The following is a 27,691-nucleotide window of genomic DNA, read 5'->3' as shown; positions in this document are numbered from 1 at the left end:
AATCACTCTGGTGCTCTGGGATCTGAGCCCCACACGTCCTTTCCAGCAGAGGCCAACTCCAAGCACCAGCAGGAGCACAGGGAATGAGAAGAAACATTCCTACCTCTTCAGCAGCTGTAACAGAGCTGCCATTCACTCACCACATAGGAGACTTTAAAACAGTCAATAATTCATTACTCACTCAAGCCACAGATGAGCATCCAAGCTGCAACAGAAATTCATGGAATCAAAGTCAGGGAACTAGAGGTAAGGAGAGGGGTGGGGGGAAAAAAAAGCGTTTTGGAAAGTTTGAAACAATTTATTCAGTTGTTCTGTACAAGATTAACAGTTTTCATACCACCCCCACCATCGTCAGCAAGACAGTCCCAACACACACAGAAAAAAAATAGAATAGTAAACTGCAGCTCTTACACCCAAAAGGAACTGCCATCCCCAAGTGCCATGGGAGCCTTCCCTCCCCGTTCCATCCTGGAAGCGCTGCAAGTTGCCTCACCAAGGCAGAGGTGCCAGCCTGGCTCCCCATCAGCTGCTCTGCGTGGGCCTGCCTTGCTGCCACGCTGCTCCACACCACTCACTCATTCATTATCGCATGTAAAGAAAAAATATCCCACAGAACTTCCACCACATAAACATTTCCCTGAGGCAAGAGGCTTCGCTAAATTCCTAGAAGGAGGGCATTCTGCTCCGGCCGCACACACGGGGGCTTCCCAGCAGAAGCATTCAAGTGAAAGCAAAGAGAGGGAGGAGAACCAGTACCTCGAGTCACTCGCTGAGAGCCCCTATCCTGCCAGGTGTCCCAAGCTTTCAGCTCCCCGGGGAAGGTGAAGGTGCCAAGCACCCCTCAGGATGAGGCCTTCAACAGGAACCACGCGACATCCACTGCTCAGAGTCCACCGAGAAATGCTGTGCTTCGTTTTACCCACGCGAGTTCTGTCTTTGGCTCTTTTGCTACAACCTAGGTATTTTCTGTAAACAGACTTGAAATCAGAGCTGTATCCATTGATTTGAAATACAATCAACTCACTGATCTCGGGCAGTTACGTATCAGCTCCAATTGGAAACAGTCTTCTTCGGCTCTTGACAAAAACCAGGGGAAACTAAAGCAGACATTTGCTGCTATCCTGCGGTCAGCGTCCTTCCCCAAAGCTCAAGGAGGAAGCTACAAGCTTTTCCTTGGAATACCAGTAAATTCTACATGGATCAGCGCTACCACTGCACAACTGGGACGTGGCTGTGGGGGCCTGAGAGAAGACAGACTGGGCAGAGCAGGAAACCAAACCTCAGGAAGCTCAGGTGGAGCCTCAGCCTGCCCTTAGCCTGAAAGGGGGTGCTCAGGGAGAGTATTTAGGTGTAAAAGTTAAGAAAACGAACAAGAAAAGACAGCCCCCAGTGGTGGATGGTCCCTGTTCCTGCAGCTGTGCTGAGCACACGATCCTGGTGCAGGTATCACTGAGGAGAGCAGTGCTTCTCTCTGGAATTCATTCGACAGGTAGTGACCTTGGTTCGTCTCGCTCATTCCCTCTGCCCACCAAATTGATCCTAACTCACAACCCTAGGAAAGAATGGCTTTAGGGGAGGGCCTGGAACCCGCCTGCACATACTGGGACGAGAACTGGTGCTCCTGCTGGATTTGGGACTGTGCTCAGTCACCAGGTCACCACTGAAGTCCAGACAGTGCAGCTTTTTTTTTTTCTTTTCCTTTTTTTTTTTTTTTTTTCTGATGTGCAACCATAAAAAGCTCTATTAAATAAACCAGAATACATTTTAAATACAGAATGGTTAAAAAAGGGTTGAGGAGCACACAAAATAGGGCTGAAATGTGTGTCACTAGTCCATTCTTGCTCCACCATAAAAGGCACTGGAATTATGTCTTCTGATCCATGTGACATGCTAAGAAGTGTCCCATTCAATCCAATGCATTCAATGGCAATGAGGATAAAACTGAGCAGGAAAAAAGCATCCCTTTGGAGGGGAAAAAAAATCCAAAAACTCAAAAGAAGTAGAATTCTAAAAGTCGATGACTGCATCTAAAAATGTCTCTCTAAAGAGTCTTCCTTCTCCTCCAGAGGGGAACATCAGGTGGTTCCTCAGATTCACCACACAGGAAATGTTAAATCCTCCAATTAAGTGTAGCACAGTTTTATAGTACAATTGGAAAGTTACTCAAATGTCTTCAAGAAAGCACTGGCAGTGCTAGAATTATCCAAGTAAATCCAAAGCAGAAGAAAGAAGCACCTTTCATACCCTCCAGGGGAGACCAAGGAGGTAACTGGACTTGGAGGTACTTGGCAGCTACAGACACGGGTGGGTGGGAATCCACGGCAGGACCACCCGAGCCTCCCTGCCAGTTCCAGCTCCTGCCAGTGCCAGGGAATGCAGGAAGGGCAGCAGCAATAAAACAGTGCTACAAAAGGCTCCTCTCATCAGGGCATGGCTCGAGGTGGCCCCGTGTGTGGGGCTCAGCTCGGAAAGCCTCTGAGCAGACGCCCCAATGAGTTCCTCGTTGCAGTTCAGTCTCTCCAGTTGTCGTAAAAAAAAAAAAAAAGAAAAAAGAAAAAAAAAAGAAATCAAAAGACACAGCTGGTATCCAAAGTCCTGTTCCTCTGGGTTTTATCCTATGGGTGCTGGAGCTCCCCTCCTCGCAGGTGTCACAACTTGCGCTGCTGTGCATTGGACCCTTTGCCATGAAGCTGAGAAGCATCTGAAAGAAAATAAAACCAGCTGGGAAGGGGGTTCAGCACCAGCCCATGGAGAGTGAGCAGCTGGGAGAGCCAGGCCTCTCAGCACAGAGGGAAAGACCTGCTTTTCCTTCCCAGCACCAAGGAATCAGGAAGAAGAGGATGTGCTTGGAGCCATCTCCCCACAGGGAGCAGCCCAGCCTCTGAGGAAGGGACAAGGGAAGTGCTGAGGGTCCCCTGTGGGCTCCCAGCAGGAACCCCATGGCACAATTCCAGCTGCCAGGGACACCGTAGCCTGTGCCCTTCTCTAAATCCACCCTGCCACATCTGCCCCTCCAGGACACCCGAAACACGTGGTATGGCTGCCTTGCACCTACAGGTGGTTGGAAGGAACCTGTTGTACATTTTTGCTGTTGTAATCACAGAATCACAGAGGTTGGAAAAGACTTCCAAGACCATGGAGTCCAGTTTGTGCCCCATTCCCATCTTGTCCCCAGCCCAGAGCACTGAGTGCCACCTCCAGCCCTTCCCTGGACACCTCCAGGGATGGGGACTCTAAACCTCCCTGGGCAGCCCCCCTGCCAAGGCCTGAGCACCCTTTCCATGGAGAAATTCCTCCTGATGTCCAACCTGAACCTCCCCTGGCACAGCTTGAGCCTGTTTCCTCTTGTCCTGTCACTGGTTGTGTGGGAGAAGAGGCCAACCCCTCACCTACAAACTCCTTTCAGGTAGGGCTTTAGGTGCTTTATTATTGATTTTTTAAAATTATTTCATTAGGTGCTTTTTAAACGAAGGCTTTAGGTGCCCACTGATAGCAACAGGAACTATAGGAATCTCACCACTGATGGAACAGAAAGGAATGGATGTGGAGGAAAAGAGAAAATACACTGAAGAGAGAAGAAGGAAGGAAGTTTAAGGAAGCAAAAGTTTTCCAGGAGCAATTAAAACTACTTCAGACTGTGAAGAACAAATGGGAGTCCTGAGACGTGCAGCTAAGCAGCAGTGGCACCGAGCAGTGCAGCAGCAGCAGCTTCTCCTCCAGGCCAAGAACAGCTCATTGCATGCAAGAGCCCAGCCCAGCACATCCCATTTCCACAGAACCAGCACCACATTCCCAGCCCCAGCACAAGGCACCTCCACCAGCAATGGCAGCACCGACCACACACACAGGCAAGCACCGGATGCTCTTTGCTCAGAGGCTTTTGGATGAACATGGATACAAAAGCACTTTTATTTAAGGCATTGACATTCCCTTGCATTTGCAGCAACCTCCCACGCACCTCGCAGCGTTCACACAGCAGTGCAGCTGTGGGCAGATGTTGGCACAGCCAAACACAGCTTGTGCCACAGAACACAGGAATTCACTTTCAGGTAATGGGGGTCACTGTGTTCTTCTACAAAACACCAAAAGTGGGAATGTTCCAAGAGATGGCAGCACTCGGCTCCATCTCAGATCTTTAAGTGAAAACACCAAGTGAGAAAGCAGGTCCTTGCTGGAGCTGTATCCATGGTCAGTTTTCCTTCACTTATTCCCAGTGATCTTTTGTCTTCTGGCACTACATCCCACTGAAGAGTCCATCAAAAAATTCTTCTGTTATAAGCCCTATGAACAACAGTGAAGCAACCACTCTGAATTCCCTCAACTAAAGGCACAAAGAGCTGCTCCTCAGTGATGTGGAATCCATTCCACAAGCCACGTTCAAAGTGCGATCCCTGATCTCAGTCTCCGGGAAGGGTGGCTCACAAACAGGAAGGAAGGGTCTGTCACAGTAGGGCTCACTGCTAGAACCTCCTTCAGCTCTACCCCACCAGCGTGGCACAACCCACCTCACTCTTCAGCAAAGGAAGCAAAGCCAACCAATGCTTTGCATTTGCACGAGTGCACAACGCACTCTTCTTTCTTCAGCAAGCAAGCACCGTGCTCAGCACTCAAGGGCGTTTTATTTCATGACTCCTCCAGGAGGCCACATGGTTATCTATGCACACAGCCACAGGATCGGGCTAGCACTCCTAAATCAGGCTCATATTGCCCAGGAAGACCATCCCAACAGGAGCAGGTACTAAGACAGTGGCACTGAACTGCACCCAAGTGCTGAAGAACACTCCTGAGAAAGCAGAAATTCGAGTTACCAGGGGAATAAGCAGCTCCCTGAAACAGGTAAGCCCAACCTGCGGGTGCTGAATTTCAATTTTCCTTACTTCTCTCCTCCTTTGGAAAACTCTTGTTTTATGCATCACTTCTGCAGGCATCAAACTGGGGCAGGAACAGGCTCAACTGCCAAATGCTCACGTTGTGAGCAGCAAGTGGAGCAATCTGCATTTACACTACAAACTTGTTGTGAAGGAGATGCTGGCAATTAACTCAGTGCACAGACATAAGACAGTCTGGTCTGACACATTTTATGTAGGTCACCAGGAACAAAACTCCACAGAGCTGGAACATTCATTCCAGGGCAGTCCTGGCAGGCTGTGCACTAACAGGCACAGCTTTCATCCTGGCACCATAATTCTGAATATCTCCAGGAACCAACACTTGCTGTAAGCACTGAGGATTCATCATTCCAGTATTCACAGAATCCCAGAATGGTTTGATTGGAAAGGACCTTAAAGCCCATCCCATTCCACCCCCTGCCATGGGCAGGGACACCTTCCACTAGCTCAGCTTGCTCCAAGCCCCATCCAACCTGGCCTTGGACACTGCCAGGGATCCAGGGGCAGACACAGCTGCTCTGGGCACCCTGTGCCAGGGCCTCACCACCCTCACAGCCAAGAATTCCTTCCTAATCATGGAATGGTTTGGGTTGGAAGGGACCTTAAAGCCTATTCCACCCCCTGCCATGGGCAGGGACACCTTCCACCAGACCAGGTTGCTCCCAGCCCCTCATTCTGCACCTTGGAGAGGCTTTAGTGGCAACCACACAGCTGGAAAACATGGACAACCCCTTTGGTTCCAGCCCTGAAGGAAGCATCTGCTGAGGTAGAGGGAGACTTACGAGGTGGAAGACAAACACGAGTGTCTGACAAGTTACCTGGCAAACTCTGTGGTAAATGAGTGGACAGGGCAGAGTGTGGGAGTGGCGCTGCATGGTGGGGGCTGGAGTGCAAACCAGCCAGAAGACCTAGAGAGAAAAACAAAGAGAGGAGAGGGAAAAAAGGAACAAATACACATCCAAGACAGAAATGAGCAGAGGAGCTGCAGCAGTTAGCTCAGAGCTCGGGTTCCAGCTATTGGCACTTCTGGGTGAGCTCTAGGGATGTGGCCAAGGTTCTCCAAATGCAACTGCTGGAGATACAAAAGCAGGGACCACAGCATGAAGCAACAGCCAGAGAGATGGGCTGGTGTGCAATGGGCCAGCCCAGCAGAGCACTGATGTGACAGCACAGGCACAAGGGACACACAGGTGACCAGCAGGATACTCACTGTGCCCAAGGCCGTGGTGGAAAGTCCCCGGAGCAGGTCCCGTAACTATTGCGTCCTTGGAAACTCCTGCTTTTGGGGAGGAGTCGGAACTGAAGGAGATGACATGGAGAGGGAAAGAATGAATAGGAGAGATAATACCTAACGGGGTGGAGCTCAGGGCAGCTGGCAGCTTTGGGTTGTTGGACTTGTAGGATGGAGCCAGTACACTTAAGGAGGAAGAACTCGTTAGCAGCACAGCTCCACTAGTTCCTTTCTGCAAAGCAACGGAAAAGGTCAGTCAGGAGAGGGAAAACCAAGGCACAGCATCATTCATACTTACACATCTGCAAAACATGGAATGCTCAAGAATTCCCCCTTGGAAAAAGCACCCTCCCAGCCAGGACCCAAGAGATGCCAACACTTGAGGCCATCTGCAGATGGACATGGGCAAGCCAGCTCTTCTGAATGTGGCCACGCTGGATTTGTCTCCATGACTCCCTTGCTCTGGAATTGTGCCTCCATTAGGCAGAGGAAAAGTTTCCATACTGCCTGCGAGTTCCAGGGGGGATGCTTCCTACTCACTTCTGGCAGCACACACTGCTGACAACTCCAGGCACCGAGGTTTGGCACCCAAGGCACCCCAGGATGTTATTTAGGATCCCTCTCATGGACATTCTCATGGCACCACTGGGGAGTGCTTCCCAGCTCTCTAGCTCAGTAAAAGACAAGGCACCTAAGCTGAGCAGTACATGGTTTCCATTTGAATATACTCATTGAATTTCCCAGCTCTTTCCACGGGCCACAAAGGAAGGCAGGGATGAGCAGCCAAGACCAAATGAATACAACAACATTAGGAACCATTACTTTTTTTTGCTATAGATAAAAATTAAGCCCCTTATATCATTAAGTAATACAATATTAGAACAACACAAGTCTGTTCTGACAACCCAGGAGTCTTTCCTGAAATGTTCTATCCCAACAAATATTGGGAAAATTTCTTCATGGGAAGGGTGGTCAGGCACTGGCACAGCTGCCCAGGGCTGTGGTGGAATCACCACATCTGGAAGACTTAAAAGCCACGTGGATGTGGCACTTGGGTCATGGGTTAGAGGTGGCCTTGGCAGTGCTGAGGGAATGGTTGGACTCGATGATCTTAGAGGGCTTTTCCAACCTGAATGATTCCATGGTTCTATGACCACAGCTCATTTATTCTATGGGCCAGTCGTGACAGAAGTGGCAATAATACTAAAATGACTTGCAGTATTTTAAAGAAGGCTAAGTTTGTAGATCTAATTAATAACAAATTCATCATTATACTTTTAGTTTATGCAATTAATTTTACCTCTTGTGATGAATTACCTTACTGCACTTTCTCTTAATCCAAATGGGAGCCCTACTGTCCCCATAACTCTCAGAGCCAAGGCAGGACCATGACACAGCCTGGGCAAAAACTGCCCTTTGGAAGGCAGCAAAGTATTCAGCTTAGTGGCTACTTTAAGCTGAAAATGAAAGCTGGAATTCTGGAGGACAAGCCCAGGGCAAAGGCCACAACTTTCTAGCCTAAAGCAGCCAAAATTCAGTGAGTCGTTCGAGAATTTCAGAAACTGCTTTTGAAGTGCCCCCTTTAGGGCAGCTGGGAACAAGGCAGGAGCTCGCAGCACTGCCCCCTTACCGGCACAGAGGTAGAGGCTGCGGTGCTGCTGACCACAGCTGGCTTTAGGGACGAGGTCAGCAACTTGGCCACGCCCTGCGTGCCGCCGCTGGAATCTCCGTTGGAGCCGCCGGGAGGTGCCACCAGGGTCAGCTTCTGGGAAACGGGAGTTTTCTTCACGGAGGAGCCGGAGGCCGGGCGGCTGGAGGCCGAGCCCGGGGAAGGGGCCGGAACGCTGGGAAGCAAAGTCACAGAGGAGCTGCCCTGGTTTGCAGAAGCTCCAGAGGAGGAGCTGCTGGAGGAGGCCCCGTGCTTGGAGAGGGACCCAGCGACAAAAGGCGATTTGTAAGATTGTCCTGAAGAGCCGGAGCCGCTCGAGTGCTTCCCGGCGTAGCTGAGAGACGATGAGGACGAGCCTTGGCTCTTGTGGGAGCTGCTGGAGTTTTGGGTGCTGCTTGGGGACGTGGAGGAATGGAAGCTCTGAGCTTTGGTTGATGACTTGACCTGCTGGAGGAGGGAGCGTTGGGGCAGAGGGGTGGAGGACTTGGGGTTCTGCAGTTTGACAAAGGGAGCTGGGGAGGTGAAGGTTTTCTGGAGCTGAGCACCAGGGTGGAAGACCTTCACCTGAGAGCCCGGCACTGGCACTGAGGCTGGGGGCCCGTGGCCTGGCCTGACCAGGCTGTGGTGCTTCTGCTTAGCCTGGTGGGCATCAGGAAGGATTTTGCTGGGGGAAGCTTGGCAGGAATGCTCTTTGTAATTAGAGTTCTCTGTCTTCTTGTCTTGAGAAGACTGGCCCAATGCCAGGGCCTGCTCAGCTAGGAAGTTTAGAGGAGACTGGAGGGAACCAGAGGATGATGTAGGGGCAGGGTTGGGCTTTGGAAATGTCCTCTTCTCCTCTGAGGATGCAAGAGTTGGGATCTTCTCTGGTGGAGCTTTTGGAGCTGCAGGAAGAGTAAAGTCAGGGCTCCCTCCCGCCCTGCTGTTCAGCACAGCCAGTTCCTTGGACACTGCTTCCAGGGAGGAGGTGGGGTTGTGAATCAAGTCCTCATCCAAGGAGTCATCCTTGAAGGTGGCCGGAGTGGCAGTGCTGCTGGCAGCTTGGGCTGTGCCAAGGGACAAGAATTCCCTGTTTTGGGCACTGATGCCCAGGGCTCCTCCCTGGGGCTCTGAGGACATGGCCAAGGTGGTGCTCGAGTGCAGGGAAGGGACGGACACCGACAGCTTCTTGTCTGGCTTGCAGGAAGAGTCCTGGAACATCACAGGAGAAGGCACAGTCAGAAGAGAGACAGGCTTCACAGTTTGGGGATAAAAGGCAGGTTACACACATTCTGTGCCCATGAGCCCCCACTTCCCTCCCAGCTGCCACTGCCATCCATTTTAGCTGCTGTTCCAGCTGTTTTTTCCAAGCCAAATACTGAGCAGAGCCATTTCACAGTAGCTGACGTACGGATACAAAACTCAAACACGCGATTCAGGATGGCAGTCACTTGGCTTTTGGCACATACCAACCATGAGAACCAGAAAACAGAACTCACCTTCACTTTCACCTTAGTAGGAGCTATAACTTTCTTCTTCGCCCTGTTTGGAGGAAGACAAGAGAAATGTGGCTCAGTGAATGCCCTCAGGGAAGGAGCCAGCTAGGGAGCACACCCAGGCCCTGTCAGAGATGATCCACAGAGTCTTTGCAGGGAACAGAGGCAGCATCTCAGGTTGCTAGGATTCAAAACCTCATGACATTTGGTTGCTGCTCTTGGAAGCCCCAACTCGCACAGAGGGAGCGGATTAGGAAGCAGAGCAGAGTCTTGGAATGGCAGCAGAGCAGCAAACACCCACACACACACATCCTGCATCAGCTGCAGGACCCCACTGCTGCCCTCCTACAGCAATGCCCAGAGAGAAACTGGCACAGAGACTGTTCTGCAGAAGTCACACCTTCCTTTTGGGTTCCCAGAAGAAGCCAAGGATGCAAAAGCATCTGCCAAATTCCCCGAGAATAGATCTGGTCAGATGCAATCTCTGGTACAAGACATCCCTGAGCTGCTGGGTGGTGTGGCTGAAGGAAGGATGACTCTACACCCTACTCCACAGTGTTTCTCACACTTCCCCTCACTCATCCAGTGCCAAGAACAGGACTGTCTGCCAAACAGACACCAGCCTGAATCCATGTCCTCATCTATTATCAACCACCAGCAAGATCCATGAGAGCCTTTGGATTAAAGCCCCTGCCCAGCTGGATTCTGATGGCTCTTGGTTTGCCACCCGCCAGCCTGTTGCACCCTCCTTCACCAGTCTGAGCTCGTTGTGCTCCTCCTTGAACCAGGCAACAAGAAAGAGGGAATCCAGAATCCAGTAAGGACCAACTGAACAGGCTGCAAAAGTCACAACTCCACTTTACCTTGCTGTGCCTGCCAGGCCCAGCACACAGGCCTGGCTCCAGGCTGTTGAACCAGGGGGCAACCTGGCTTCACAGTTCTTCTTTTTGAGCTTACTGAAGACTAAAGCACCTCAGGAAAGTGTTGGGAGATGTCACACACAAACAACTGCTCTCCCTAGACCTCCCCAAAGGAAGCAGCGCCGATCTATGCGGGGGGAGCCAAGCAAGCTCAGGTGCTCCTGCACGATCCCCCCAGGCCCCAGGGAATGGAGATCACCAGTTTTCACTCCAAAGGAATGCTGTGATACTCACAGGACTGATGTGAGATGTCCGTGTACACGCCTGCTCTCCTTAAACAGTGTCCTAAGAAGGGAAGAGAGCAATGAGAAGTGATATCCAGCAAGACCCAGTAGAGCAGCTGGGATCACTGGAGACAGAGCTGCACAGTACAGCAGGGGACTCAGTGAAATTGAAACCACAGAGAGCAAACAAATATTCAGCCCTTTTCCAGGAAGATTCTCCTGAGCTGCCCCACACAATTCTCTCTCTGGGGAGCAATACTGGTAGGCACTGGAAAAGCCATTAAGGCAGTGGTTGGACAATACCTAAGGAAAAAGCTCTGCCAGCTTAAAAAGCCGACTGGAGAGGCAGGATCATCACTCAGGGCGTTCCTGCTGCCAGAGATCATCCAAGAGCTCTTCAGCTTCCAGGGAGAAAGGTTCCCTTCCCTTCCTCTCACACAGCAATGAAGGAGAGAAGGGTCTGTGTCGCCTTTGTGTCCCCAGCCAAGAGCTGAGGTGACTCTGTACAGCACAACCCTTTCTGGAAGGGCTGACCAAGCACAGACTGAGCTTCATCCAAAGCCCTGCACTACTCAGGGTAAACCAGAGTCTCCCACAAACACTCTCTGACCCAAACCAGCTGCCACTCAGCTGCCTTCTTACATGTCAGGGAGGAGTCAGAAACATTCCTTCAGTACTGGCACATGGAATGTGATTCCTGGCTGGTGTTAACAGACTTTTGTCATCCTTTTTCTCTTAAAAAGCAAGCTGATGTTAGCCCAATATTCTGTTCATCATCTCTTAGTGTTAATGGAGGAAACAGACTCATGGCAGGGCCTCTCTCAACTCATACATGAAATTGCTGCTCTGTCCACCTTCAAGTTCCTCTTACAGATGAACTCCTGAGATCATGATGACAGCAAATCAAGCTGACTTATCCATAAAATTGTTACAGTTTCCTTAGAGCCACCAATCCCTCCCTGTGGCTGTCACTCTACCCTCTGCCTTTAAACCACCAAGTCAGAGAATATCTTGAGTTGGATGGGACCCAGAAAGATCAAGGCCAACTCCAAGTCCCAGCAGGAGAAACCATTATCCTTGAGCCCCTGGAAAGCAATCAGGAAACCCACTTTTATTGAGTCATTCTGTACTTAACTCCACTGGAAGTGCCTCCTACACTGAGTCTTGGGTGAGCACCTGAATGCCCAACAACAGTTTCACCATCAAACTTGGAGTTAAAGATTTTAATTTCCTTTTACTCAAATAAAAGTTTTTAAAACTTGGCAAGCCAAGACCCTCAGGCTGGGTATATCTTCATTAACTAAGCAGGAATCTTCCCCCACCTCCTAATGCCATCTTTCAGCTCCTGCACCACCATGCTACAACCACGCTCAGCACTGAGCTTCCTGTGCACATGCAACTGCAACAAACAGCCATGGACCTTTCCAAGTGGGTCTGTGATGTGCTGCTCTTAGGAACTGCCACCTGCATCTTCCTTTATCCCCCCAACACACAGAAAGCAAATTCAGCAGAGAGAAGACAGCACTGCCCAGCTCGTGAAATGCAAAGAGACAGGAACAGCTTGGCTTGGAAGGAACCTTAAAGATTCCAGAAGGAAGACTGCAGAGTTGTCCTTTCTTTAAAAGTACTGAGCAAAACAAAGCAGGCCAGAAGATGATGACAGTCCCAGCAGGAGGACTCTGCCATTTGCGTGGCTCTCTGCCACTGCCAGCTCAAGGGCAGGGATGATGGAGAGAGGGAAGGAGCAGGAAACAGCAGTGAGGGTGCAGAAACCACACCAAATTCTACTGACTTTAATAAGCCCCTAAAACCTTTCTGCTTTGCTTTCTTTTGGGAAGACTCTAGAGAAGACTTCCCAAAGTGTCTGGAAAATGTATCCTTTGTGATTATAAAGTGATCCTTTGTAATACAGAGCCAAGAAAGCACAGACTGGCCCGTGGGCCTGACCTCAGTGCCAGTTCTACCTGCCAGTGGCATGCCTGACATCAGCACAGGACCAAGGCTACTCAGCACTGCTATTTACAGTCCTGACTGCACTCAGGACGTTTGTGAGGTGAAAAGGGACAGAGGGAGTGGAGAATATGCTGGAGGGCAGGGCTGCCATTCACAGAGCCCTTCCCAGGCTGGAGAAGGACCAACACAAACCTTGTGAAGCTCAATGAAATCCAGCACCAAGTCCTGCAGCTGGGATGGAAAAACCCTGGGCAGCTGCCCTGCAGGAAAGGACCTGGGGGTCCTGGGGGGCAAGCTGAAGGGGAGCCACTGCTGCAAAGGTGTCCTGCTGAGAGCAAACTATCCCCTGTTCAGCACCTGGGAGGGCACTTCTGGACACAGATCCAGTTTCAGGGTCCCCACAATACAAGAGAGATGCCAACAAACTAGAGACAGCCCGAGGAACAGGGATATGTGACAGCCAAGGAGAGGTGGAGGGAACTGGGTTTGCTCAGCCTGGAAAAGGAGAAGCCCCAGGAGGAGTCTGATGGCAGTTTTCCACTACCTAAAGAGTGGTGGGGACAGGGAGACATGACCAAGATGGGAGCCAGACCTTTCTCAAAGGCGCACAGTGAAAAACAAAAGCAGGGAATATTCAGTTCAGTGCAGCAAGGGAATTCTTACTGGAAATAAGGAGGAAAGATTTCATGAAGAGTGATCAAGTACCAGAACAGGAGCCCAGAGATGCTGTGGTAATCTCCATCCTTGGGAATTTCCAAAATTCCACATGCCAAAGCCCTGAGCACTCTGATCTAACTCTGAAGCCAGCCATTCCCTGAGCAAGGGCAGGACTAATGACCTTCCCAGGTCCCTTGGGACAAGGAATCCCTTGATTCTTGCTCACCTGGCCTGCATCCAGCCTTTTGGCCAAAGGGGCTTCACCTCTCCTTCTAGGAAGGTCTTCACATAATCCTCTAGAGACTGAGCCTTATTCTTGTCAAGGTCATAACCATCCAACTTAATCTTCACCAAGTGGCAAAGCAGCTCCCTGAGGAACAGGAAGATTTCAGATACGGTTACGCAGATTGACCTTTCCCACTTGGAGATTATTCTTTTTATCCAGGCTGGATAAACACACCAAGACACACCTGGCCCTTGCTAATACAACCCTGCACTGCCTCCCCAAGAATGGGGAAGGGAAAGGCATATTCCATGCTCTGTGTGTGCACACACGTGGATGCACCAGGGAGAAAAGTCTTGTTACCCGTTCCCAGTGTAATCTCCTGAAACAGCTGAGGTAGCAAACCAGTGCCAGAGCCACAGGCACCAGTAACAACCACAGAACCGAACCTCTCAGCAAGGAGAAGGCAGGAAGCAAAGCTGGCTGTGTCCTAAATGAATCAACAGCACAAATTGATTTGTTCCAGAATAAGAAGAAAAGACAGCAAGACTGATTTTCCTTTGACCTTTTGTCACTCTCCCCTGTTCTCAGCACTCCCTTCTGTGTCAGTCCCCCAAGTGCCAGGGGCAGCAAAACCCAACAGCTTCAACTGCTTCCACAACCAGAGCCTGGGTGTGTTAAGAGTCTGGGCTGTAGGATGTCAGCAATTCAGCTGAATCCCTTCTGTTCCCAAAGATCAGACTCTCTCTTTTGGACTCTGCACAGAGGATTCTCAGCACTTCTCTCAGAGCTAGCCTGGGCCTGAAAGCAGCTTCAGGGTGAGATGTAATAAATGCAGTAATGGCTTCCATAAACAGCACCATGTGCCACGAGCCTCCAAGCTGACTGTTCCTACAGGTGATCAGCACTGCTCTGAAAACAAGACACAGGCACCAAAATGCTTCACTGCCAACGGCAAAGAGTGACACAGGTCGTGGGTTGGTTCATATCTCAGTTATTCAAACCTGATTTCATCATTCCACTGGAATTTCTTCCGTGGGCCCGCGACACGCTTCCCTCCCTTTTCCTCATCCTCATCATCATCAGAACAAACTCGCTGCTCTTTGTCCTTTTCCTCTTCCAGCATCCTAAAACGGAGACAGAAAATGTGGAAGTGATTGTCCTGCAGGTTCAAATGGAGGATTAAGTATCTCTGAACAGCACTGGTCAGAGGTCTCAATACCAGCAATCAATCTCTGGCTTAGGGTGCAAGCTGAGCTATGGGCTCAAGGTTAAGAAATCTCCCAATATTTTGTAACAAGAGATCATGGGACTAAGCCAGCCTGACTGTTCCCAGGCTGCCACGTTCCTAAGGACACGCCTGCACACGCAAAACCCCTCAGCCCAGCTCTGGTGCCATCAGTGCTGCTGTAGCTGGCATTGCCACAGACAGCACAAAGAACACACACAGCTCAACTGGGCCAATCAATGCCCATCAGTAAATTTAGCCTACAGAACAAAAAGAGGTGGTAAACTTCAGGAGAGCAGCCTCCAGGCCACAGAGAGCCTGCTGGGGAAATCAGCAAACGAGGAGCTTACTTGGCGAACTTGGCCTGAGTATGGGCTTGGCATTCCTCCTGGTACTTGGCCACCTGCTCTGGCATGGCCCTTCCAATGGCTTCCTTCAGCTTCTGCAGAGGCTCCTTCAGTCGGCCACCCTGGAGCAAGCACAGAGCACCCTGAAGCTCCACGTGGCTGGGACACCAAAACCCAGCCAGTTCAGAAGCCGCCGTGCCAGGACGGTGCCCCATGGAGGCTGTTTGGGGCCACCAGCCACGCTGGGCATGTCAGGGGCACCACACACACAAGGGGCTGTGCTGGCAAGTTCCCTCACCTGCTCGTAGAGGTAGAGCCTGCGGGCTCGCTTGAGCAGGGTGTCCTTGCTGCAGGGGAAGAAGGCGGCCAGGTGAGCGTAGACCCCCGAGCGCACCTGGCTGCTCAGCTCCCGCGTCTGCAGCTCGATGCTGGGGACACAAACACAGCATTAGCAGGGCCTGACAGCGATCCTCTGAGCAAGCAGGGCAACTCTGAGGGCAGCTGGAGGCAGGGAGAGAGGGACAAAGGACAAGGCACGCTGCGTTGAAGGTTCTTTGGGTTCCAGGATCAACGGATTTTATCCCAAGCTATGCTTTGAATCTGGTCTGGGAGGAGCTGGAGAAGGAACAAATGGAAGTCAGCAGTCGCATCTGTTCTGCAGCTCTCCCTGGCAGCTGAATGCAGGAGGGTCAGGTACTGAGATGGGAAGTGCACAGTGGTTATGGCAGAGGAATTCAGGACAATACAAAATCAAACTTCATCCCTTGGGTTTCAACTTCCAAGTGAGCAGATGAGAGAGATCAGAGTGTGCCAAACCCATCTACACAGTTAAACAGAACTTAGGAGCCTGGCTTTTAAAGCCACCTCTTGGTATCAAAAAGTGTAAAATGCCAAGTGATTCATCAACACCATCATCAAAGTCACAGAACGCTTTGGGTTGGAAGGGACCATCTTGTTCCACCCCCTGCCATGGCAGGGACACCTTCCACTGGCCCAGGCTGCTCCAAGCCCCAATGTCCAGCCTGGCCTTGGACACTGCCGGGGATCCAGGGGCAGCCACAGCTGCTCTGGGCACCCTGTGCCAGGGCCTGCCCACCCTCCCAGGGAACAATTCCTTCCCAATATCCCATCCAGCCCTGCCCTCTGGCACTGGGAAGCCATTCCCTGTGTCCTGTCCCTCCAGCCCTTGTCCCCAGTCCCTCTCCAGCTCTCCTGGAGCCCCTTTAGGCCCTGCAAGGGGCTCTGAACTCTCCCGGGATCCTTCTCTTGTCCAGGTGAGCACCCCCAGCTCTCCCAGCCTGGCTCCAGAGCAGAGGGGCTCCAGCCCTTGGGGCACCTCCGTGGCCTCCTCTGGACTCTCTCCAGCAGCTCCAGGTCCCTCTGCTGTTGGCCCCAGGGCTGGGGCAGCTCTGCAGGTGGGGTCTCACCTGAGGGGGCAGAATCCCCCCATCCCCTGCTGCCCACGCTGGGGACTCAGCCCAGCACAGGGGGGCTCTGGGAGCTCACAGGGGACATGTCCAGCCTCTCACCCACCAACACCCCAAGTCCTTTTCTCCCAGGGCTGCTCTCAGTGAGTTCCTTTTGTCTGGGATTGCCCCAATCCAAACTGTACAGCAAAGTCGTACAAATCTGTCTAAATCTCCTCTGAATGAGGCTGAAGTGATCAGTCTGACACCAGACAAGGACTGTTTGTGCAGCCAGCACTGGAATGCTGGAAGGTGGTAATCAGCCCTGGAAATGAGAGGGAAACAGAGTCCCAAACCTCCCCTTGGCAGTTGCCTGCAAGTGCCTGGATAAACCTCAATGAAATTAAAGCCTGGGTGTCAGTATTATTGCACTGATCACAAAGCCCTGTGCACTCACCAGCCCTCTCCAGGCACTGGCAGAAGAATGAAGCCATTATCTGCAGCTGCCTGAGCAACAATGGCACTGTGTAATTTGGAGCCTCAAAAACACAGAGCAGGAATGGAATTCCTCCAGTTTTCCCAGAGAACCAGTTGAACACAGCAGCCTTATCCCAGTTCTAAACAATTCTATATAGCATGTAAGTTAAATAGCAAAAACCTGCCTGACATCTCTCACAGGGAGAGACTGGTCTTGCATCAAGCTGAACTCACAGGTCAAGTGACCAAATTTAGGCAAATAATTATCTTGAGAACAGGAGGCCTGGATACATCCCCTCCAATGTTCTCCTACCACATCATATTTCAACTGAAAGTCATTTCTAGGAGACTTTCATGCTATTCTGGCCTGGAAGACCTGCACAAGGACAACCCCACAACTCCTGCTGAACCTGCTCCTGAATTTACCAAAAATGCTCTGCCTAATGCTCTCCTTTCCCACACCTCTCTGCTGGCAGCACTTACTCCAGTATGATGTTGTTGATGTCCTGAGTGAAGAACCTCTGCTTGCCTTCTCCCTCGGCAGCTCTGGCAGCCTGCAAGTCAGGAAATAACACAGATCATCAGCAGCAGTTCACAGCTGGCACAAGCAACCACAGGTCTTCTAAACCAGCACAGAATTACTGCAAAAAAAGGCACAGTTTTATTACATAAACTCTGTCACAGCAGAGGTGAGATCGTGCCCTGTCCTCTCACACCTCCCCAGTTCAAGTCCAGCCCTGCCTCACCTGGTAACACCATGTCCTGCACACCCTGTGACCTTCCCAGTCTGGATTCTCCCCTCCAGATGCACTGGAGTGACCACTCTGGAGTGAAGATTCCTCTCTTTAATGGGACAAAGGAGATGGCTTGGTGGCTTCTTTGGCAAACTTGCCATGGGAAGAACAACAGCTTCAGGGCATGGTTTTAACTTCACAATACATTGAGGAATATGAGCACAGAGCTTGTCCCTGGACCAGGAAAGCTCATCCTAATCCCAACTAAGAAAGGTTGAGGAGACTTATCACCAAGTTTTCTAGATCAATCTGGAAACTAAGCCAAGAAACCAACAGAGAAGAGTCACAGCCACAGGGGATGTGTTATTCCCAGTCAACACCATGGAAACAACAACAAAAAAGTCCTGTTCAGGAAGCTTCCTGAGCTATGACTGCAGCTCACAAAGTGCTGCCCAAAAACATCACACCCATGAAAAATATGTCCAACAAGAGAATAATTCCGAGAGATGAATGAGATAGTAGCAAACTGCCAAGAGCTTTCAGTTTTTTCTGAGTGGGGATATAAACAAAACTGGGATTTGGCACAAGGCACCACAGTGAGTTAGTGATTCCTTGCACAGGAAGGGAGACCAGGAGAGGATTTTGAAATCCCATGATTTACCACTCCAAAGTTGAGGCAGGCAAGCAATTAATTTATGCTCAGAAGGTGAACATTCCTCCCTGCCAGCAGCAGGTCACAGGCAGCTGGTGATACCAAAGGAGAAGGCTCAATGCTAAGGAGAATCCTCAATGGGAAAATTGTTTAGGAAGGAGAGGGTTAAAGTCAAAGCAGTTCAAGTAGAAGAGGAAATGCCTGGAGGCTCCATTTAACTCAGGAGATGCTCCCACCTCTGGGATGAAGAGACTTGGCTCTCAGGCAGAGGTACAGCACCTCTTCATTCCCACCTGAGTGCATGTCCCAAAATCCTAACTGACCCAGAGGCTTCAGTTTGTTTCTTTCCTTAACATCCACAATCCAGCAACAAGAGACACAGCAGCAGGAAGATCTAAGCAGCAAAATCAGTGGGGACTCTGCTATTAAACTGCTTCACAACACCATAACAATTAACCTGATATCGTGGAACTTCCAAAATATTCTCCTTTAACTCAGATAGAGTCAGAAACTACTATTTTGGTGCTTTCTGAAGCAGAAACATCCACCAAGAGCCCATTATTTTTATCAGCTGTGGCAATACTTTCTTCAATTCCTCCTCCCCTCCCATCTGCTCACCCCCACTGCACAACTCAGCAGAACAGCTCTCTAAGAGCAGCTTATCTTTAGTAACAGGAGTTACTCAGCATCTCTTACTTAACTAAGAGGTGCTCTCAACTGAAGTGCCCCAGGAGGCAGAACCACCACAGAGCTCCAAGGCCATGTTTATGACTTAAAATCAATGTTTAAAACCACACCAGCAGCAGGAACAAAACCTCCCAGCACTTGTTGACAGGCTGATGGTGACAGCCCTCACACCACAAGGCTGAAAGCACACTTTGACATGCCAGGAAGGCATCCCTGACCAGCATCTGATGTTTTCCTTCTCCCAAAACAGACTGGAGCTTCCCACACACACCACATTTTGGAGAAGATGGGTGAGTCCCACAGCAGGAGTCCAGCTGCAGGAGGAGCTACTGGTGAAAACACACAGGACCATCCTTCTAGACATTAATCTATTCCACTTCCTAAATGGTACCCCGACAACGAGATGTTAAAAATGGGGAAAGGACTCCAACTGGTGCAGCTTCAGAGTGGTACCCAAGCTTCAGTGAAGGATCTGCCTGTGTATGACATGGAAATGGTTCTAGCAAATCCTCAAGCCCCATCTACAGGGCTTTCCAGGCCTTCTCACACCGTGGATCTGTGGCAATGCTTTCCAGCTGCAGCCTCTGATTTTACACACAGAACACTGTGCACCCCTTCCCTGTCCTGAGCAGCACAGCATGTTAAAAGTATTATGGTGGGATTTGTCCTTGTCGTGGTTTAACCCCAGCCTGCAACTCAGCCCCACACAATTGCTTGCTCCCTCATCCAGGTGGGATGGGGCAGGAAATCACAAGGGTGAAAGGGAGAAAACTCCTGGGCTGAGATAAACACAGTGTAACAGGGAAAGCAAAAGCCATACAAGAAAAGCAAAACAAGGAATTCATTCCCCACTTCCCATGGACAGGCAGGTGTTCAGCCATCCCCAGAACAGCACGGCTCCATCACATGTAACAGTTCCTTGGGAAGACAAATGCCATCACTCCAAACATCCCCCTCTTCCTTCTTCTTCCCCCAGCTTTATATACTGAGCATCACCCCCCATGGTCTGGGATATCCCTGTTGGGATCAGCTGTGCTGGCTGTGTCCCCTCTCAGCTCCTCATGCCCCCCAGCCCCTTGCTGGCAGCGCGGGGTGAGGAGCAGCAAAGGCCTTGGCACTGGGTGAGCACTCTCTGCTCAGTAATAACAGAAACATCCCTGGGTTATGAGCTCCCTTTACAGCACAATCCCCAAACAGCCTGATACCAGCCACTGTGGGGAAAATTAACTCCATCCCAGCCCAAATCAGCCTCAGTAATTCACATTTCAGTTCATTCATGTCAAGCTGACATTAGAAATTACTTCTTGCATCAGCTCCATACTTTGCCAAGAGGGGTAAAGGAGGAATCCTGATCAGGTGTGATCTGGAGTGTTACATTCAGTGGGTAACAAGGTCCTGGACTTGGACATCACTTGACATCTGGGCCTTCAAGGAAATGACTCAGAGGAAACCAGGTGACACCAAGGTGTGATCCCAGTGGCACTGAGGAACTCCCCCACTGGAATGTGCTCTGTGCCTGGGTGCTGCCACACACACCCAGCAGAGCTGTGCCCCCTCCAGTGACCACCAGCCCCACTGCCCCCAGCAGCTGCTGTACCTGAGCCAGTTCCTTGATCCGTTTCTCCAGGGGGGCTGGCAGCCCTTCTGGGAGGGAAGGTGGCTGCTTGAACTCCTGCTCCAAGCCCGTGCCACCAGGGTCACTGCCATCCTCGGCCTCAGGGAAGGGGCTGCCCTCCGGGGACTCGCTGAGGAGCCGCTCCAGGTCCAGGTCACTCAGGGAGTCCATGGCTGTGGCTGCCTGGAGCAGGTCACTGTCACTGGCGTGGCCGAAGAGCGAGAGCAGAGGGTCGGCCATGGCCTCTGCCTCCCTTGGGGCTGCAGGGTCTGCTGGGGAAGGAGTCACCACTTTCTGCTCTTCATCTTTTTTCTTCTGAGCATCCTTCTCCTTCTGAAACTTCTTCAGCATCTCCTTGACACTGAGAGCTCCAGAGTATTTCTTCTTCTTTTTCTCCTTACTTGCATTTAACGCTGTGAAGCTGCAAACAAAGCATGGAGGGGGAAAGGGAACTGCATACAAGATCAAGGAGTAAAGAGGGTCCCTTCCCCCCAGTTCACTTCAGGCACAATTCCCTGGAAAGTCTTAGCCCCTTAACCAAGTACACCAGAAAAAGTATTTTACAGCTTCTGAAAGTCTTAAGGTTCTGCCTGTTCCTCTCAGCTCAGAGAAGGCTGTCCTGACTCACTGCAGAGAGGTGCCGGGGCTTAAACCACCTCCACAGAGCTCTGCTTTCATTTAGCTTCATGAAATTATTGTTATTCCAGCAAGGAAGGATGGGAAATGCACAATTAGTACAGAGGAACTGAGGCAGGACAGAGTTAGTGTGAAGCTTTCTTTTGTGTTGAAACCAGGAGAGCAAATTCTTTTCCTTGCTCGCTTGGAAGGGATCACACACTGATGATACCATGTCAGACACATGGTTTGCTGCTGCCCAAAAGCAGATCCACACAGGAAAAAATAAATTACAAAGAATAGTTAAAGGAAGAAGGAAAAAACTTAGGAGGCAAATATAGGAAATGAGTGAAAAGCAACAGATATAGATACTGAAAGAGACAGGCCATGCAGACCAAAGCAAGGACAGAGCTACAGCACAAGATGACTCAGAACAAAAAGAAAAACCATTCCATTTTACAGCCCAAAAGCTACAAAAGAGCTGAGCACTCATCCAAGAAATACTTTGGGCAGGAGTACAAAGGATTGCCCAGAGAGAGCAGTAACACAGCCTGCCTTGTCACCTCTCCCTCCCTGCCAGCCCGACACTCGTACAGCCCCGAGTCCAAGCCCTTCCCACCTGCCTTTCCTCCACAGCTTTGTCTCAACAGTTGTTACCTTTCTCTCTACTCCCCATATCTGTTCCTCCTGTCAGTGCCTAAACAGAGCTCCGAAAACACCACTCCTGCAGCCAGCTGTGCCCCCCCTTTGCTCAGACACTGCTGTTGGGAAGCTGTGCTCCTTCCCTGATCATCCCCTGCCTTTCTGTCCCACTTTGGAAGCAACAGGGCTTTTCCTGCTGGTGTTTGCAATGTGCATTGGAGCCGCCCCACACTGCAACAGGTTCCTACTGCAGCCACCTGGAACCCTGAAACAAGGTGCTGAGCAGCAAGAATTCCCTCCTCCCCTCCTTACCCAGCTTTTGGAAACTTGGACTTCTTCGATTTCTTTTCCTTGTCGTAAGAATCATCCTTCTTCTTCTTCTTTATTTTTTCACCCCCATCTTTCAACTTCCGCTTCTGCAGAGGGTTAAAAACGAGTCAGAATCAGAGAGTTTCCCACAACATCACCAGCACTCCCAGAGCCACTTTGGGACCTCTCCCAACACTGTGAAAATGCAGGACTCATTAACCCAGCCCCACTACATCCTTCACCACGGTTCTAGCATGTGTTGCCTTCAGCATTTGACAGCACCCCCATAATGCTGTGACTTCCAGGGTGACAGGGAGCTGCTGTCACCTCTGCTCCAGGAACCAGGTAACCCTGCCAGAGTCTGATCCATGCCAGACAGGCTTCATTTCACTAAGAAATTTCAGGACACAATGGGATTTCAAGTGCTCATCCCTGTTCTGCCCACACCAAGTCACGAATCTCTCCCACTCTGGATGCCAACACACTTTCATGCGGCAAGCTCTGAGCTGTAACAGACAGGATAATTGAGAAAGCTGCCTTGCTGACCTTGGGACACTTCTTCTTCTTCTCTTTGACATAATCATCCTCAGACTCAGAGGCCTGACGGAACTGCAGCGTTCCCGAGTTGATGTAAAACCCTCCGTACTTTGTAGTGAGAGAAGCAGGAACCAGCTCATCGTACTGGAAGTAACAGAGAAGACTTTATTGGCACTGGGAGCTTGGTTACTTCATCCCATAGCTCAGCTGCTTGGAAAATGCAGTGGGGTTCACAGAATCACAAAATATGCTGAGTTGGAAGGGATCCATCAGGATTGAGTCCAGCTCCTGGCCCTGCACAGACACCCCAACAATCCCAACCTGCGCCTGTTGTCCAAACGCTCCTGGAGCTCACACAGGCTTGGTGTTGTGACTACTTCCCTGAGAAAGCTGTTCCAGTGCCTGACAACCCTCTGGGGGAAGAACCTTTTCCTGATATCCCACCTAAACCTCCCTGACTCAGCACCAGCCATTGCCTTGAGTCCTGTCACTGGTCACGAGAATGAGGAGAGTGTGCTCCCCCAAGAACAGCCTGGAATGCCTACCAGCATCTCCTGCCATGCAGCTGCTGCAGGAGCTCTCATTCCCTAGCCCTGGTACCCTCCTGGCTCACTCCCAGTCCAGGTTCAGCCCCCCAAGCAGCCACCTTTAGCCACTCTCAGACCCCCCAGCACTCACAGCTTCCGAGTTGTCGATGAAGGAGTCGGACTCATCATAGCCATACCCCATATCAATCAGATCCTGAATCCGGTCCTTCCTGCGCCTCTTGCCACCCTGAACAAGGAAACACGGACACTGTGATCACTTTTCTCTTCCAGCACCACAGAGATACCCTGATACAGGACAGCAACACTGGCTCCAGGACAGAAGAACTACAGCAGAACCAAACCAGGGTTGGCTCCCATCACACTGTACTTGCAGGCTGTGGTAAATCCAGTTTTAAGCCTTGTCATACAGAAACAAAACACTGCAGCCAAATGAAAAACTGCCAGCCAGACTCCACACTGAGCTGGGTCTGCACCCCTTCAACATCTCTTCCACAGGGCTTGCTCCTCCCTAAGTGCTCCGGTGGGTACAGACTCAGCACTACAGACATTGAACACACAGAGACTGTGTCAGGGTGACCCACGGGATCAGAAAACAACACACAGCTTGCTACCCCAAAGTGCCAGAGGTAAAACACAGTGTGGTTTTACTGCCAACTACAGAAATAATGCAAAAGGAAGAACAGAAAGGAACAGGTAAGGCAGATCCATGCAGCAGTGTCCTGAGGGGAGGGGACTCATCACAGCCCCATGCTCAGAGACTTGGCAGATTCCATCCTGCCGCAGCAACAAGGCCTGGAAATTAATTTTTGCTTAAGGAAATTCAATTTTATCAATCACAGTAAGTGATTTGCCGCTCACTTTAGTTCATGTCATTCACTTTAATCAGACTCGTCTGATTTAAGAATGAATCTGAACTATTTTTGCAGCCCCGAGACAGAAAAAGAACATTAAAAACCAGCATGTGACAGCCAGGATAAAGGACTGGGGGAGAACAGGAACCCAAGAGCCAGAGAGCATTAAAAGCCCTGCCTGAGAGCTGAACAGCACTGCCCAGCCCAAGGAATAACATCACTTAAAGAAGAAACACTTACATATTTTTCTTCAAACTTCCTAGCAAGAGCCTCCACTTTATGCCTTTCCTTTTCCTCATCATTGAAGGGATCAGCCACGTCTTTCTTCTGTAGAAACAGAAGGGGTGAAACCATGACAGCCAATCCTGTCACACTGCCACCAAAACCCCCTGAATGAAACCCATCCTGACTGGCAGGAGATCAGATAACTCAGCCTTTGGGACAGTGCTGATCAATATCTTCATCAGTGACATGGACAGTGGGATCAGGGCACTCTCATGTCTGGGGATGACACCCAGCTGTGTGGTGTGGTTAACACATCTGAGGGATGGGAGCAAATCCAGAGGGACCTGGACAGGCTGGAGAGGTGGGACCATGGGAACCTCACGAGGTTCAACAAAGCCAAGTGCTGGTGCTGCACCTGGGCCAGGGAACCCACGGGATCAATCCAGGCCGAGGGATGAAGGGATTGAGAGCAGCCCTGGGAGAATTCGGGGTGTTGGTGGGTGACAGCTGGACTTGTCCCAGCTGTGAGCACCCAGAAACCCCCTGTGCTGGGCTGAGCCCCAGTGTGGGCAGCAGGGGAGGGGGGGGATTCTGCCCCTCTGCCCCCTCAGGTGAGACCCCACCTGCAGAGCTGCCCCAGCCCTGGGGCCCAGCACAGGAAGGACGTGGAGCTGCTGGAGTGAATCCAGAGAAAGCCACAAAGATGTCCCAAGGGCTGGAGCCCCTCTGCTCTGGAGCCAGGCTGGGAGAGCTGGGGGTGCTCACCTGGACAAGTGAAGGCTCCAGGGACACCTCAGAGCCCCTTGCAGGGCCTAAAGGGGCTCCAGGAGAGCTGGAGAGGGACTGGGGACAAGGCATGGAGGGACAGGACACAGGGAATGGCTTCCCACTGCCAGAGGGCAGGGCTGGATGGGATATTGGGAAGGAATTGTTCCCTGGGAGGGTGGGCAGGCCCTGGCACAGGGTGCCCAGAGCAGCTGTGGCTGCCCCTGGATCCCTGGCAGTGTCCAAGGCCAGGTTGGACACTGGGGCTTGGAGCAGCCTGGGCCAGTGGAAGGTGTCCTGCCCATGGCAGGGGGTGAACAGGATGAGCTTTAAGACCCTTTCCAAGCCAAATTGGATGGGATTCTGAGAGTGTCACTGCAGTTTGGGTGCCCTCCCAGCTAATTTTGTACCTGCCTCTGCCTCTCCCAACTTTCAAAAAAAAAACCCCCAAAATTAAGCAGCATAAAACATCAACTGACTGCCAACAGTTCTGAAGGCAAACAGTAAAAGGAATAGAATCCAGTATGTTTCTTTTCATAGACAAACCCTCCTTACTCCAAGTTTAGATGCTACAGGAGTTCTCATTCATGTCTCCTTTGGTGCTCTTTGGAAAACAGCTCCTTATCACTGCCAGCTGCCCAGGTACCAAAACTCACTTTAGATCCAGCCATTCCAAACTAAACGAGCACCACATCCCACACCTGCCACCAGCACAACACCTTCCCAACACGACATTCCAGCCAAAGCAAAGGAGTGACACAGCGTGGCCTGACAACAAGAACCCCAGCCTGAGGGTCAGTTCTCCTGCCTGCAGGATGTTCAACACCCTCCTCCCACCTTGCAGCACCTCACAGCAAACACAGACCCAATTCTCAAAACAGCAATGCTGAGACAGCCTTTGAGACCTTCAGCTATAACACAGGTTCCCACAGGCCCCCAGGGACACTCACCTTGTCACCTGAAGAACCTCCTTTTACTTTCCCTCGACAGCTCTTGAGGAGATCTGGGTAGAAGAACTCTGGGCAGCGTTTGTGGTCTGGCTCAAAGAGGGTCAGAGTGATGCGAACGGCCGTGGCTGCCGGCTCAGGCTCCGGGGGCTGCTCTCCATCGTCCTTCCGAGACCTTTTCAGGAAGCTGCTGCTCAGTGGCCCATGCAGAGTGGTGAACGAAACCCTGTGGGGCTCTGTCATGGCTATGGCCAAGTCTTACCAGGCCTCACGGCATCGTTCCCATGGCATTAGGAAAGGTCTGTCGGGCTGCACTGATGGATTTCACCAATGATAATGGAGGACGCTGGCAGTAGAACAAGTGCTTTGCTTTTGGAGTTTTCTCGGGAAATGACAAAGGGCGGTCCTGTGAGCGCTTGCTGCAATCATTAGAGAGAAAGAAAGAAAGAAGTCAATCCTTGTACCAGACTTCCCTCCAACACTGGCAGTTCCCCGTTATCCCTCCAGTCCACCGCAGGTCTCTCTCCTCACATCACACCGCTCCATTTGTAAGGGCTGAAGGAAATCCAGCTGCCGGGGAAACAAAACGACCCCGCCAGTCTCGCTTTGACGCGACCCAGGAGCCCTGGGCACAAACACCGGGCTGGGCTGCACCTCCCGGGCCGGGGCTGCACCTCTCGGGGCCGGGCCTTCGCTCCGGCCGCCTGATGTCCCGCTGCACGGAGGCCCGGCCACCACCGTCCCTGGAACAGCGGCCCCGGCGGGGGCTGAGCGGGGCCCAGAGCCGAGCGAGACTCGGGGGCTGAGCGGGGCCCAGGGCTGAGCGGGGCCCGGGGTGGCAGCGCCTCCGGAGGGAGCGCGGCCCGCGGGGCTGAGGGGAGGGCCGAGGCCGTGGTGCCGGGGCCGGCCGGGCCCCGCCCGCCCTCACTCACCGCCGGCGGGACGCGGCCGCCGCCGCCGCTCCGGGCCCGCTCCGGCCCCGCGCCCGCGTCACGTGGGCGGTGCTGCCCTCGCGCCGGGCCGCGCGCGCCGCAGCCAATCAGCGACCGGTCCAACGGTCACGCCTCGCACCGCGGCCAATCACCGGCCGCCGCCGCGGCCACACCCCTCGGGAACGGCTGCATCTGACCACGTGATAGCGGCGGGCCAACCCCGCCACCGGCACCGCCCCGTCCCGGCGGCCCGCGCGCGGCGGCGGGAGGGGCGGCAAGATGGCGGCGGCCCCTGAGGGAGCGGCGGGGCTCCGCCGGGGAGCCGTGGCCTGCGCTGTGGAGATGGCCCGGGACGCGTGCGGGACGGCGGCAGCGGCGGGTGTCGGTGCTCTCGGAGCGGCTGCCCACGTACTCTTCACTCACCGAGCAGCGTTTGGTGGAGCCTCGTAGGAATCAGTGGCGTGAAGCCTCCGGGAAGCTGCGTTCGTCCTCTCCCTCGTGTCCCTTAAACAAGCTGAAGTTTCTTCCATTGAATGAAATGCAACTTAGGGAATGTATGTGTAACGATAAGCGGCAACGGAGTACTATAATATACCTAAACAATGGCTGTTGTGGATGAGGCTGCAGGCCTGTGCTGGAAGACCTTGACTGGAGATGACAAACTCCCAGCAGCCCCTGAAGCTGTTCAGGACTGGCTGCTGCAGCTGGATGGGACACGGTGGGATCCATCCCAGGGTACTGACAGAGCTGGCAAATGTCATCGTGGGACCTCTCTCCATTATTTTTCAGCGGTTTGGGGAGTCTGGAGAGGTCTCTGTTGAGTGGAAGGTGATCAGTGTCCCAGTTCTCAAGCAGACTAAGGAGGAAGACCCTGCAACCTACAGGCCTGTCAGTCCCACTCCAGTGTCTGTTAAAATCCTGGAGAAGGTGATTTAG

General features: G+C 51.9%; 1 protein-coding gene across 6 annotated transcripts; it reads right to left on the bottom strand.

Moving 5' to 3' along the window:
• Positions 1 to 88: 88 nt before the first annotated feature.
• Positions 89 to 26,803, bottom strand: UBN1 (ubinuclein 1). Of its 6 annotated transcripts, XR_014226868.1 has the most exons (20): positions 26,756 to 26,803; positions 25,827 to 26,242; positions 24,127 to 24,213; positions 23,166 to 23,261; positions 22,497 to 22,631; positions 21,954 to 22,057; positions 20,367 to 20,805; positions 17,180 to 17,250; positions 15,112 to 15,241; positions 14,817 to 14,935; positions 14,243 to 14,365; positions 13,242 to 13,385; positions 10,416 to 10,466; positions 9,265 to 9,307; positions 7,751 to 8,977; positions 6,100 to 6,352; positions 5,708 to 5,797; positions 1,602 to 2,701; positions 757 to 966; positions 89 to 205 (listed from the first exon to the last, which is right to left on the bottom strand). XR_014226868.1 is itself a non-coding variant. In XM_082292194.1 (18 exons), the coding sequence occupies exons 2-18, from the start codon at positions 26,064 to 26,066 to the stop codon at positions 174 to 176; spliced, it is 3,384 nt and encodes a 1,127-aa protein (XP_082148320.1). In that variant the 5' UTR covers positions 26,067 to 26,242; positions 26,756 to 26,803; the 3' UTR covers positions 111 to 173. The 6 variants fall into 6 exon arrangements, 3 of the variants coding, with proteins under 3 accessions (XP_082148320.1, XP_082148319.1, XP_082148318.1); XR_014226867.1 differs by having other exon boundaries at positions 757 to 2,701; XR_014226869.1 differs by lacking the exon at positions 5,708 to 5,797 and having other exon boundaries at positions 757 to 2,701.
• Positions 26,804 to 27,691: the final 888 nt, after the last annotated feature.

Source organism: Coloeus monedula (assembly GCF_965178545.1).
Source record: "Coloeus monedula genome assembly, chromosome: 16".
Classification (NCBI taxonomy): Eukaryota; Metazoa; Chordata; class Aves; order Passeriformes; family Corvidae; genus Coloeus; species Coloeus monedula.
Note: the sequence above shows the minus strand (reverse complement) of the source record. Positions and strands in the feature narration are given on the sequence as shown.

Bases quoted from the DNA above. Each gene is read 5' to 3' on its own strand.
- UBN1 (XM_082292192.1), bottom strand. From the start codon at position 26,066: ATGACAGAGCCCCACAGGGTTTCGTTCACCACTCTGCATGGGCCACTG. The intron at 14,366-14,816 runs GTAAGCTCCTCG...TCTCCGTTTTAG, and splicing joins ACTCAGGCCAAGTTCGCCAA to GATGCTGGAAGAGGAAAAGG. The intron at 10,467-13,241 runs GTGAGCAAGAAT...TTCCCTTCTTAG, and splicing joins AAAGGCTGGATGCAGGCCAG to GACACTGTTTAAGGAGAGCA.